This window comes from Anomaloglossus baeobatrachus, chromosome 6 (assembly GCF_048569485.1).
Source record: "Anomaloglossus baeobatrachus isolate aAnoBae1 chromosome 6, aAnoBae1.hap1, whole genome shotgun sequence".
Taxonomy (NCBI): domain Eukaryota; kingdom Metazoa; phylum Chordata; class Amphibia; order Anura; family Aromobatidae; genus Anomaloglossus; species Anomaloglossus baeobatrachus.
The window spans coordinates 507,685,410-507,699,842 of record NC_134358.1 but is presented as its reverse complement, the minus strand read 5'-3'; the positions used below and the strand labels follow the sequence as shown (position 1 = coordinate 507,699,842).

The 14,433-nt window shown below is 54.7% G+C and overlaps 1 protein-coding gene across 1 annotated transcript in view; it reads right to left on the bottom strand.

Moving 5' to 3' along the window:
* The window catches only part of DYNC2I1 (dynein 2 intermediate chain 1), a 159,107-nt gene that overhangs the window by 38,799 nt on the left and 105,875 nt on the right, over positions 1-14,433 (bottom strand). Inside the window, exon 14 of the mRNA XM_075316753.1 lies at positions 8,832-9,004. Within this exon, the coding sequence (XP_075172868.1) occupies positions 8,832-9,004 (173 nt within the window). The remainder of the gene's footprint in view (positions 1-8,831; positions 9,005-14,433) is intronic.

Genomic DNA, 14,433 nt, shown 5'->3' with positions numbered 1-14,433 from the left:
CCCACGGCTCTGGTAGAATGGGCTTTCAGCCCTGAAGGAATCGGAAGCCCAGAAGAACGGTAGGCTTCAAAAATCGGTTCCTTGATCCACCGAGCCAAGGTTGACTTGGAAGCCTGCGACCCCTTACGCTGGCCAGCGACAAGGACAAAGAGTGCATCAGAACGGCGCAGTGGCGCCGTGCGAGACACGTAGATCCGGAGTGCTCTCACTAGATCTAACAAATGCAAATCCTTTTCACATTGGTGAATTGGATGAGGGCAAAATGAAGGTAAGGAGATATCCTGATTGAGATGAAAAGGGGACACCACCTTGGGGAGAAAGTCCGGGACCGGACGCAGAACCACCTTATCCTGGTGAAATACCAGGAAGGGGGCTTTGCATGACAGCGCTGCAAGCTCTGACACTCTTCGGAGTGACGTAACTGCCACTAGAAATGCCACCTTCTGCGAAAGACGTGATAGAGAGACATCCCGCAGCGGCTCAAAAGGTGGTTTCTGAAGAGCCCGTAGAACCCTGTTAAGATCCCAGGGTTCCAGCGGCCGCTTGTAAGGTGGGACTATGTGGCAAACTCCCTGCAGGAACGTGCGGACCTGCGGAAGCCTGGCTAGGCGCTTTTGAAAAAACAAGGAAAGCGCCGATACTTGTCCCTTGAGAGAGCCGAGAGACAAACCCTTGTCCATTCCGGATTGAAGGAAGGAAAGAAACGTGGGTAAGGCAAACGGCCAGGGGGTAAACCCCTTATCAGAGCACCAGGCTAAGAAGATCCTCCAAGCCCTGTGATAGATCTTGGCTGACGTTGGTTTCCTGGCCTGTCTCATGGTGGCAATGACCTCTTGAGATAACCCTGAGGACGCTAGGAGCCAGGACTCAATGGCCACACAGTCAGGTTGAGGGCCGCAGAATTCAGATGGAAAAATGGCCCTTGAGACAGCAAGTCTGGTTGGTCTGGGAGCGCCCACGGTTGACCCACCGTGAGGTGCCACAGGTCCGGGTACCACGACCTCCTCGGCCAGTCTGGAGCGACGAGGATGACGCGGCGGCAGTCTGACCTGATCTTGCGCAACACTCTGGGCAGCATTGCCAGAGGAGGGAATACATAAGGCAGTCGAAACTGCGACCAATCCTGAACTAAGGCGTCCGCCGCCAGAGCTCTGTGATCCTGAGACCGTGCCATGAATGCCGGGACTTTGTTGTTGTGCCGAGACGCCATGAGATCGACGTCCGGCGTTCCCCAGCGGCAACAGATCTCTTGAAACACGTCCGGGTGAAGAGACCATTCCCCTGCGTCCATGCCCTGGCGACTGAGAAAGTCTGCTTCCCAGTTTTCTACGCCCGGGATGTGAACCGCAGAGATGGTGGAGGCTGTGGCCTCCGCCCACAGCAGAATCCGCTGAACTTCTTGGAAGGCTTGACGACTGCGAGTGCCGCCCTGGTGGTTGATGTACGCGACCGCCGTGGCGTTGTCCGACTGTATGCGGATCTGCCTGCCCTCCAGCCACCGATGGAACGCTTTTAGGGCTAGATACACTGCCCTTATCTCCAGAACATTGATCTGAAGGGAAGACTCTACCGGAGTCCAGGTTCCCTGAGCCTTGTGGTGGAGAAAAACCGCTCCCCACCCTGACAGACTCGCGTCCGTCGTGACCACAGCCCAGGATGGGGACAGGAAAGATTTTCCCTTCGACAGAGAAGTGGGAAGAAGCCACCACTGAAGAGAGGTCTTGGCTGCCAGAGAAAGAGAGACGTTCCTGTCTAAGGACGTCGACCTCTTGTCCCATTTGCGGAGAATGTCCCATTGGAGTGGACGCAGATGAAACTGCGCAAAGGGAACTGCCTCCATTGCTGCTACCATCTTCCCTAGGAAGTGGATGAGGCGCCTCAAGGGGTGTGACTGGGCCCGAAGGAGAGATTGCACCCCTGTTTGCAGCGAATGCTGTTTGTCCAGCGGTAGTTTGACTATCGCTGAGAGAGTATGAAACTCCATCCCGAGGTAAGTCAGAGATTGGGTCGGAGTCAATTTTGACTTTGGGAAATTGATGATCCACCCGAACCTCTGGAGAGTCTCCAGAGCCACGGTCAGACTGTGTTGACATGCCACCCGGGAGGGTGCCTTGACTAGGAGATCGTCTAAGTACGGGATCACCGAGTGGCCCTGAGAGTGTAGGACTGCCACAACGGATGCCATGACCTTGGTGAAGACCCGTGGGGCTGTCGCCAGGCCGAAAGGCAGTGCCACAAACTGAAGGTGTTCGTCCCCGATGGCGAAACGCAGGAAGCGTTGATGCTCTGGAGCGATCGGCACATGGAGATAGGCATCCCTGATGTCGATTGATGCTAGGAAGTCCCCTTGGGACATCGAAACGATGACAGAGCGGAGGGATTCCATGCGAAACCGCCTGGTTCTCACATGTCTGTTGAGCAATTTGAGGTCCAAAACGGGACGAAATGAACCGTCCTTTTTTGGTACCACGAACAGGTTGGAGTAAAAACCGCGACCCCGTTCCTGATGGGGAACGGGGATCACAACTCCTTCTGTCTTCAGAGTGTCCACCGCCTGAAAAAGTGCCACGGTTCGCTCGGGGGGCGGAGATGTTCTGAAAAAACGAGTCGGAGGACGAGAGCTGAACTCTATCCTGTAACCGTGAGACAGAATGTCCCTCACCCATCGGTCTTGGACATGTGGCCACCAGGCGTCGCAAAAGCGGGAGAGCCTGCCACCGACCGAGGATGCGGTTTGGGGAGGCCGAAAGTCATGAGGAGGCCGCCTTGGAGACGGTGCCTCCGGCGGTCTTTGGAGGACGTGACTTAGACCGCCATGCAGAAGAGTTTCTCTGGCTCTTCTGTGGCCTGTTGGACGAGGAGGATTGGGATCTGGCTGAGGGCCGAAAGGACCGAAACCTCGCTTGAATTTTTCGTTGCTGAGGTCTCTTTGGTTTGGGCTGGGGTAAGGACGAGTCCTTTCCCTTGGATTGCTTAATAATTTCATCCAATTGCTCGCCAAACAATCGGTCGCCAGAAAAAGGCAAACCGGTCAAGAACTTCTTGGAAGCAGAGTCTGCCTTCCATTCGCGTAGCCACATGGCCCTGCGGACTGCCACCGAATTGGCGGATGCTACCGCTGTACGGCTAGCCGAGTCCAGGACAGCATTCATGGCGTAGGATGAAAATACCGACGCCTGAGAAGTCAAAGACGCTACTTGCGGAGCCGAGGTACGGGTGACCGCATTAATCTCAGACAGACAAGCTGAGATAGCCTGGAGTGCCCACACTGCTGCAAAGGCTGGGGCAAAGGACGCGCCTATGGCTTCATAGATGGATTTCATTAGGAGCTCTATCTGCCTGTCCGTGGCATCCTTGAGCGTTGAACCGTCAGCCACTGCCACCTCGGATCTAGCCGCCAGTCTAGAGACTGGAGGATCCACCTTGGGACATTGAGCCCAACCCTTCACTACGTCAGAGGGGAAGGGGTAACGTGTGTCATTAAGGCGTTTAGTAAAGCGCTTGTCCGGAAATGCTCTGTGCTTCTGGACAGCATCTCTGAAGTTCGAGTGATCGAAGAAAGCACTCAGAGTACGTTTGGGAAACCTAAACTGGTGCTTCTCCTGCTGTGAAGCCGACTCCTCTATAGGTGGAGTTGGGGGAGAAAGATCTAGCACCTGGTTGATGGACGCTATAAGGTCATTTACTATGGCGTCCCCTTCAGGTGTATCAAGATTGAGAGCAACGTCAGGGTCAGAGTCCTGGGCTGCTACCTCCGCCTCATCCTCTAGAGAGTCCTCAAGCTGAGACCCCGAACAGCGTGATGAAGTCGGGGAAGATTCCCAGCGAGCTCGCTTAGCCGGTCTGGGACTGCGGTCCGTGCCGGAGTCCTCCACGTAATAACTAGAGGCCACCCCAGGCGCACGCTTCGTCGCAGACCGAGAGGGGCCTGGGGGCGATCCAACAGTGCCCGGGGCCTGTGTAAGGGCCGGTCTGGACTGCAAGGCTTCTAGTATCTTAGCAGACCATATGTCCATAGACTGAGCCATGGATTGTGAAAGTGACTCAGAGAGTTTCTCAGCAAAAGCTGCAAACTCTGTCCCTGCCGCCTGGACAGGGGCAACCGGCGGTTCTACCTGGGCCGAGGGTCCCACCAGTGCCCCAGGCTCCTGCTGAGCGAGTGCCACATGGCCCGAGCATTGCTCACAGTGAGGGTAGGTGGAACCTGCAGGTAGCATAGCCGCACAAGAGGTACAGGTTGCAAAATAACCCTGTGTCTTGGCACCCTTGCTCCTTGTGAACGACATGCTGTAGTCTCCCAGGAGAGTGATCACTGAGGGATATATAGCCACAAGCTAACAGAACAGCCGAACCGAGAAAATGTATACAAATATACTATATATATATATATATATATATATATATATATACTAGAAGGTGGCCCGATTCTACGCATCGGGTATTCTAGAATTTACGTATTGTGTAGTTCATGTATGATTTTTGTTTATATATATATATATATATATATATATATATATATAGATGTTGTTGTGTGTAGTTACCAAGTGTTTGTGTAGGGCGCTGTACATGTTCTGAGTGTCGCGGGGGGTGAGAGCGGTGTTGTATGTGTGTTGCGTGTGTTGCGTTGTTTGTGGAGCGCTGTGTGTCTGTAGCGTTGTGTGTGTGTGTTGTGCGGTTTGTGTGGGTGTGGTGTGTTTTGGGGGGAGGTATGTTTTGAGCAATGTGTGTGTTGTGCAGTATGTGCGTATATTTGTGTGTGCAGCGTTGTCTGTGTGTGTGGGTGTCTGTGTAGGGCGTTGTTTGTGATTCCTAGTGTGTGTGTGTTGTGCAGTGCGCGTGTGTGTGTGTGTTGGGGGGAGGTGTGCACCTCCCATCGTGCTCCATCCCCCATGCTGCGCACCCCCCATCGTGCTGCATCCCCCATGCTGCGCACTCCCAAACGTGCTCCATCCGCCATGCTGCGCACTCCCAAACGTGGTCCATCCGCCATGCTGCGCACTCCCAAACGTGCTCCATCCGCCATACTGCGCACTCCCCATCGTGCTGCATCCCCCATGCTGCGCACTCCCAAACGTGCTCCATCCGCCATGCTGCGCACTCCCCATCGTGCTCTATCCGCCATGCTGCACACTCCCAAACGTGCTCCATCCGCCATGCTGCGCACTCCCAAACGTGCTCCATCCGCCATGCTGCGCACCCCCTATCATGCTCCATCCGCCATGCTGCGCACTCCCAAACGTGCTCCACCCGCCATGCTGCGCACTCCCAAACGTGCTCCATCCGCCATGCTGCGCACTCCCAAACGTGCTCCATCCGCCATGCTGCGCACTCCCAAACGTGGTCCATCCGCCATGCTGCGCACTCCCAAACGTGCTCCATCCGCCATACTGCGCACTCCCCATCGTGCTGCATCCCCCATGCTGCGCACTCCCAAACGTGCTCCATCCGCCATGCTGCGCACTCCCCATCGTGCTCTATCCGCCATGCTGCACACTCCCAAACGTGGTCCATCCGCCATGCTGCGCACTCCCAAACGTGCTCCATCCGCCATACTGCGCACTCCCCATCGTGCTGCATCCCCCATGCTGCGCACTCCCAAACGTGCTCCATCCGCCATGCTGCGCACTCCCCATCGTGCTCTATCCGCCATGCTGCACACTCCCAAACGTGCTCCATCCGCCATGCTGCGCACTCCCAAACGTGCTCCATCCGCCATGCTGCGCACTCCCAAACGTGCTCCATCCGCCATGCTGCGCACTCCCAAACGTGGTCCATCCGCCATGCTGCGCACTCCCAAACGTGGTCCATCCGCCATGCTGCGCACTCCCAAACGTGCTCCATCCGCCATACTGCGCACTCCCCATCGTGCACCATCCGGCATGCTGCGCACTCCCAAACGTGCTCCATCCGCCATGCTGAGCACTCCCAAACGTGCTCCATCCGCCATGCTGCGCACTCCCAAACGTGCTCCATCCGCCATGCTGCGCACTCCCAAACGTGGTCCATCCGCCATGCTGCGCACTCCCAAACGTGCTCCATCCGCCATGCTGCGCACTCCCAAACGTGCTCCATCCGCCATACTGCGCACTCCCAAACGTGCTCCATCCGCCATACTGCGCACTCCCCATCGTGCACCATCCGGCATGCTGCGCACTCCCAAACGTGCTCCATCCGTCATGCTGCGCACTCCCAAACGTGCTCCATCCGTCATGCTGCGCACTCCCAAACGTGCTCCATCCGCCATGCTGCGCACTCCCAAACGTGCTCCATCCGCCATGCTGCGCACCCCCCATCATGCTCCATCCGCTTGGGAGTGCGCAGCATGGCGGATGGTGCACGATGGGGAGTGCGCAGTATGGCGGATGGAGCACGTTTGGGAGTGCGCAGTATGGCGGATGGAGCACGTTTGGGAGTGCGCAGCATGGCGGATGGACCACGTTTGGGAGTGCGCAGCATGGCGGATGGACCACGTTTGGGAGTGCGCAGCATGGCGGATGGACCACGTTTGGGAGTGCGCAGCATGGGGGATGCAGCACGATGGGGAGTGCGCAGTATGGCGGATGGAGCACGTTTGCTCAGCCTCTCTCCTTCCAGCCTCCCTCAGCATCAGCCTCCCCCTCCCAGCCTTCCCCAAGATCAGCCTCTCTGTTCCCAGCCTCCTCCAGCACGCCGTGCTCCTCTGCCGACACTCACCCACACCCGATCGCATCCACTCACCCACACAACCGATCGCATCCACTCACCCACACCCGATCGCATCCACTCACCCACACAACCGATCGCATCCACTCACACACACAACCGATCGCATCCACTCACACACACAACCGATCGCATCCACTCACACACACAACCGATCGCATCCACTCACACACACAGACACTGACGATATTGCACATAAGCGCTGATACTCACAACATCCAGGGATATCACATGCTTCTGGCCATGTGATCCTCCGGCAGGTCCTGGAAGCTCACAGCACAATATCGCCGCCGAGAAGCAAGCGATATCCCAGGATGTTGTGAGTATTTGGATGCGATGTGATGTGTGTGTGTGAGTGAGTGTGATCTGATTTGTGTGTGTGTGTGTGCTGTTATGTTATGTATGTTCCGCAGCTGCAGGACCTTGATGTGTGGATGCGATGTGATGTGTGTGTGATGTGTGTGTGAGAGTGAGTGTGAGCCGGTGTACACTGGTAACTATGATACACATCGGGTAACTAAGGGACCTTAGTTACCCGATGTGTATAATGGTTACCAGCTTTCACGGCCTCCGTTAAGATCCCAGCATCGCAAGGTTATGTCTGGCGCTGCCGGGATCCTGACGGAGCCGGTGTAGAAGCAAGCGATATCCCAGGATGTTGTGATGTGTGGATGTGATGTGTGAGGTGTGTGTGAGGTGTGTGTGAGGTGTGTGAGGTGTGTGTGAGAGTGAGTGTGATCTGATGTGTGTGTGTGTACTCACCTGGGAATCGGAGCCCCGTGTCAGTTGGGCCACAGCGAGCGTGCATTGCGTGAGGGGGGCGGGGCCTGCAGAGAGCCGGGGCGAGAGGCCAATCCGTGGGGGGGGGCGGGGCCATGGCGAGCCCAGCGGCCAATCAGCTTTGTGTCACCGTAAGGACACAATTTCGGAGCATGACAGACAGACAGACAGACAGACAGAATAAGGCAATTATATATATATAGATATATACAGTTCGGCACTCTATGGGGCCCAGCACCGGGTGACCGGTGTGGCTTACCGACCGCTCAAGCGGTGTGTGGCCCCCAGATTCCCTGCCTCGGGTCTCCCAGAGATGCAGCCAGAAGTCCTCCACCGGCAGAATGTGCTTAAAACATGGCTGTCGGCGTTCACAGGGGAGGAGGGAGCCGTGGGCGTAACTACAAAAGTGCGGGAATCTGGCCCCAGAGTGATTAGTGAGGGGGGCGGAGGACAGCCAAGTGTGCTCCAGCCCTCACTGTCGGCGTCAGACCGACCGTCCCCACCCTTCCCCCTGACTGGCAGGCCCGGGGGCGGGAGTTTAATGCACTAAGCCGCAAAAGCCGGGGACTAAAGTTAAAACCGCGGCCGGCAAACAGGTGCGGTCGGCGCGGTAGTCCGTCTCATACCAACACCGCAGTCGCTGCAGCGTCTGAGGCCAAGGTGCTCCATGCACCGTCCCCAAGGGGACACAGAGTACCTGTAGATGCAGGGCCCTGTCCCTGATGATACTCAGTCTCCTGTCCGTCAGAATCCCACAGGGGCTGCGGAGGGAGCCCGGTCCCAGTGCCTGGATGACCGGATAGGATCCCACTTCTCCCAGAGCCCCTAAGGGATGGGGAAGGAAAACGGCATGTGGCTCCAGCCTGTGTACCCGCAATGGGTACCTCAACCTTAACAACACCGCCGACTTAGTGGGGTGAGAAGGGAGCATGCCGGGGGCCCTGTTAGGGGCCCTCTTTTCTTCCATCCGATATAATCAGCAGCTGCTGCTGACTAAAATGGGAGCATGAGTGCATGTGTGCCTCCTTCAACACAAAGCATAAAAACTGAGGAGCCCGTGATGCACGGGGGGGTGTATAGGCAGAGGAGAGGGGTTACACTTTTAAAATGTAATACTTTGTGTGGCCTCCAGAGGCAGAAGCTATACACCCAATTGTCTGGGTCTCCCAATGGAGCGACAAAGAAAATTGTCATTATTGCTGTGAAGCTTTACTGTTCGAGGCCACTAAGCAATAAAATAAACTAGGAGTTCTCGAATAACCAGTAAAAACTTACAAAAAGTATAAACGTAAAAGAGAAAAATGTCATAAACACCTAAGAACTAATAATACAATAATCCATTTTCATACCTCAGACTGACTAATGAGGATCTTCTGCGGAGTGGAAGGCTGCCATATATTCCAGATACAGATCATGTACTTTTCCCAGAGACTGGTAGACTCGGTGCTGCTGCCCAATCCATGCACGGTAAGCAACAGGTGCCGCTGTGCTTCAGAAAACTGCAGGAGGTATACACTGCGACCTAGAAAGCCATAAACGGGAACAAAATATGGTAGAAAGTGTTACACCCTAACTATATTAGTGCCATAGTATAATCAAAGAGAACCAAGAACTGTTTAAAATTTGAAAAAAATGGCAAAGATCGCTCGTTATGCAAAAATATCTAAACTAGAGACACAGAGGCGCCACATTACCCCAAAGACCAAATTAAAGAGACCATGCCAGAAGAGCAAAGATAAAGGGGATTCTGTTAAAGCACATCTGTCACCAATTCAACAGTGCCCATTTTTGGCTTTTATTTTATTCCAGCCGTTCGAGTATTCAGATTTTGTTGGGTTTTTTTTGCTTTTTAGATCTGCCAGATTTCCGAGATATGAGCCTTTTATTTGGTGCTAGTTTTATAGGCTTTTTAAAGAGGGGAGTAGCTAATGCAAACAATGTAGAGCAGCAGAAAGACACAACCATAGAGAATCCGCCAATGCCCACTTGGTAAAAACAAAAAATTATCACTAAATAAATTGGCACCTATCTCTGAAACTATATAATAAAAGAAAAACCTGAATACTCAGGAAAGCAGAGGGAATAAAATAATAGTAAAATCTGTCCACTTTTGAACTGGTGACAGGATCCCTTTAAGGTCCCCATACACATTAAAAGGGAACCTGTCACCAGTTTTTTGCCCTATAAACTGCAGCCACCACCAGTGGGCTCTTATATACCGCATTCTAACATGCTGTATATAAGAGCCCAGACCACTGTGTATAACGTAAAAAACACTTTATAATACTCAACTACGGTGGATGTGGGTCAAATGGGTGTTCTCGTCCTCTGGTGCCGGCGCCGCCTCTTTTGGCCATCTTGGTCACCGCCTCTGTTGTCTTTCTAAAGCCTGTGTGCATGACGCATCCGACGTCATAAGCACTCGCCAGCATTCAGGTCCTGAGCAAAGCAGATCAAAGTATTGTAGTGCGCATGCGCAGGACTGGCGAGTGTGTACGACATAGACGCGTCATGCATGTGCCGGCTTCAGAAGGAGGATGAAGATGGCCGAAAGAGGAGGCGCTGCCACCACCGGAGAACGGAGTCACCCATCTGAGCCACATCCACTGCAGCGACTGGTTTAGGTGAGTATTATAAAGTGATTTTTATGTTCTGGACTCTTATATAAAGCATGTTAAAATGCTGTATATAAGAGACCACTGGTGGTGGCCGCAGCTTATAGGGCAAAAAACTGGTGACAGGTTCCTTTTAAACTAAAGCCAGTCAAACCCCCAAATATTGTCCAACAGTCTAATGTGTATGGGGGCATCTCGACTGCCCTTTACAGATAATGTCAGGGGAGAAATGGATCTGACCTGATGAATTGCCTGATCCTTTTGTTCTCCCAGGAGATAAAGCAGCTGCCGGAGAAGTCTGGCAGCGGCTCTATCATAGAGAACACAAGAGCACTTGGCTGAGCCGAGGGTCCTGTGTATGGGGGAGTCGGGAGAGATAACTGATGGCCAACTGCTGTTTAATGTGTATGGGAACTTATACTTTAGCCGCAATACTCCAGGTCAGCACCACACATGACCATTATCACCCTAATGTAGGCCGCCAAATCTAAATCATGGTTTCACAAACTATATCAAAGAACTTGAAGAGTCTACAATATCAATAATTAAGGATGCATTTACAATGGACCTTTTTTATTAGCCTATTTAAACAGGCTGACCGCTCTTCCTTGCTTACAGAACGATTGTTAATGATGGTTCTGTCTCAATGGAATATCATGGTTCTTGTCAGCACATGGGCTATTTACACGTGACAATGTGCTGCAGAGAACGATGACTTTTTTAAGCCTGCTTAAAAATCATTATATATTTTTCTCATTCCAAGACTGACTGGAAGCTTTCTGTGTACACTGTACATTGTCAGCAAGTTGCCAATCAGTGGCAGGGTTACACAGATTAGCTGAACTGTCCTGCATGTGACACCTAGTCCTGCAGTGATAATCTTCTGCTCATAAAACACTAATTGTACTGAACCTTCAGCAAGATGTTCAGCAAATGACATCTCTGGAATCAGACTCTCTATTCCTACATTATGCTGCTCTGAGATTAAATAGCCAAAAAACCTGCTGACAGATTGCCTTTAATTACTCATTCTTGATTATCAGTTGGTGTATATGCCCCCTAAGTAAAAGTGGAAGAAAAAGGATCAAGAGACATGTAGCGCTGCTTTAAAGGGAACCTGTCACCAGATTTGGCCCCTATAAGCTGTGGCCACCACGAGTGAGCCCTTATATACAGCATTCTAGTATGCTGTATATAATAGCCCAGGCTACTCTGTAAAATGTAAAAAATACCTTTACTATAATTCACTTAGGTGAGATGGATGTTGCTGCTTGCAGGTCCAGTGCCGCCTCTCGGCTACGATAGCCGTCCTCCTTCTTCTGAGCCCAGCGTGGGTGACGCATCCTACATCATCCACACAGGCCAGCATTACTGTTCTGCGCAGGTGCAATTTGATCTGCTCTGCTGAGGGCAGATAAAAATACTGTAGTGTGCATGCACGAGAAAAGGTCAAAGACCACCCACGCACTCGCACTACAATACTTTCGGCAGATCAAAGTGTGCCTGCGCAACACCGCAATGCCGGCCTGTGTGGATGATGTAGGACGCGTCATGCACATGGGCCTGTGAAGAAGGAGGCCGGCGATCGCAGCAGAGAGGAGGCGCCGGACCTGCAAGCAGCAACACCCATCGGACTGGACCGCCCCCTAGGTGAGTAAAATAAAGGTGTTTACTAAGTTATACAGCGCGGCCTGGGCTCTTATATACTGTACTAGAAGGTGGCCCGATTCTACGCATCGGGTATTCTAGAATTTACGTATTGTGTAGTTCATGTATGATTTTTGTTTTATAATATATATATATACATATATATATATATACATATTTATACACACATACATATACATATTATATATATATATATGTTGTTGTGTGTAGTTACCAAGTGGTTGTGTAGGCCGCTGTACATGTTCTGGGTGTTGTCTGGGTGTAGCGGGGGGTGAGAGCGGTGTTTGTGTGTTGCTTGTGTTGCGTTGTTCGTGGAGCGCTGTGTGTCTGTAGCGTTGTGTGTGTGTGTTGCGCGGTTTGTGTGGGTGTGGGGTGTGTGTGTGTTTTGGGGGGAGGTATGTTTTATGCAGTGTGTGTGTTGTGCGGTATGTGCGTATATTTGTGTGTGCCGCAGTGTTTGCGTGTTGGGTGTTGTGTGTGTGCGGCGTTGTCTGTGTGTGTGGGTGTCTGTGTAGGGCGGTGTTTGTGGTTCCCAGTGTGTGTGTGGTGTGTTGTGCAGTGCGTGTGTGGCGGTGTGTGTGTGTGTGTGTGTGTGTGTTTTGGGGGGAGGTGTGCACCCCCCATCGTGCTCCATCCCCCATGCTGCGCACCCCCATCGTGCTCCATCCCCCATGCTGCGCACCCCCCATCGTGCTCCATCCCCCATGCTGCGCACCCCTCATCGTGCTCCATCCCCCATGCTGCGCACCCCCCATCATGCCTGCGCACTCCCCATCATGCTCCATCCCCCATGCTGCATCCCCCCATGCTGCGCACTCCCCATCGTGCTCCATCCCCCATGCTGCGCACTCCCCATCGTGCTCCATCCCCCCATGCTGTGCACTCCCCATCGTGCTCCATTCCCCATGCTGCGCACTCCCCATCGTGCTCCATCCCCCATGCTGCGCACTCCCCATCGTGCTCCATCCCCCATGCTGCGCACTCCCCATCGTGCTCCATCCCCCATGCTGCGCACCCCCCATCGTGCTCCATCCCCCATGCTGCGCACCCCCCATCGTGCTCCATCCCCCATGCTGCGCACTCCCCATCGTGCTCCATCCCCCATGCTGCGCACTCCCCATCGTGCTCCATCCCCCATGCTGCGCACTCCCCATCGTGCTCCATCCCCCATGCTGCGCACTCCCATCGTGCTCCATCCCCCATGCTGCGCACGCCCAAACGTGCTCCATCCCCCATGCTGCGCACTCCCCATCGTGCTCCATCCCCCATGCTGCGCACTCCCCATCGTGCTCTATCCCCCATGCTGCGCACTCCCAAACGTGCTCCATCCCCCATGCTGCGCATCCCCCATCGTGCTCCAACCCCCATGCTGCGCACCCCCCATCGTGCTCCATCCCCCATGCTGCGCACTCCCCACTGTGCTCCATCCCCCATGCTGCGCACTCCCCATCGTGCTCCATCCCCCATGCTGCGCATTCCCCATCGTGCTTTATCCCCCATGCTGCGCACTCCCCAACGTGCTCAATCCCCCATGCTGCGCACTCCCCATCGTGCTTTATCCCCCATGCTGCGCACTCCCAAACGTGCTCAATCCCCCTTGCTGCGCACTCCCCATCGTGCTCCATCCCCCATGCTGCGCACCCCCCATCGTGCTCCATCCCCCATGCTGCGCACCCCCCATCGTGCTCCATCCCCCATGCTGCGCACCCCCCATCGTGCTCCATCCCCCATGCTGCGCACTCCCCATCGTGCTCCATCCCCCATGCTGCGCACTCCCCATCGTGCTCCATCCCCCATGCTGCGCACTCCCCATCGTGCTCCATCCCCCATGTTGCGCACTCCCCATCGTGCTCCATCCCCCATGCTGCGCACCCCCCATCGTGCTCTATCCCCCATGCTGCGCACTCCCAAACGTGCTCCATCCCCCATGCTGCGCATCCCCCATCATGCTCCAACCCCCATGCTGCGCACCCCCCATCGTGCTCCATCCCCCATGCTGCGCACTCCCCACTGTGCTCCATCCCCCATGCTGCGCACTCCCCATCGTGCTCCATCCCCCATGCTGCGCATTCCCCATCGTGCTTTATCCCCCATGCTGCGCTCCCCCCATCGTGCTCCATCCCCCATGCTGCTCCCCCCCATCGTGCTCCATCCCCCATGCTGCGCCCCCCCCATCGTGCTCCATCCCCCATGCTGCGCATTCCCCATCGTGCTCCATCCCCCATGCTGCGCACTCCCCATCGTGCTTTATCCCCCATGCTGCGCACTCCCAAACGTGCTCAATCCCCCTTGCTGCGCACTCCCCATCGTGCTCCATCCCCCATGCTGCGCACCCCCCATCGTGCTCCATCCCCCATGCTGCGCACCCCCCATCGTGCTCCATCCCCCATGCTGCGCACCCCCCATCGTGCTCCATCCCCCATGCTGCGCACTCCCCATCGTGCTCCATCCCCCATGCTGCGCACTCCCCATCGTGCTCCATCCCCCATGTTGCGCACTCCCCATCGTGCTCCATCCCCCATGCTGCGCACCCCCCATCGTGCTCCATCCCCCATGCTGCGCACCCCCCATCGTGCTCCATCCCCCATGCTGCGCACCCCCCGTCGTGCTCCATCCCCCATGCTGCGCCCCCCCCATCGTGCTCCATCCCCCATGCTGCTCCCCCCCA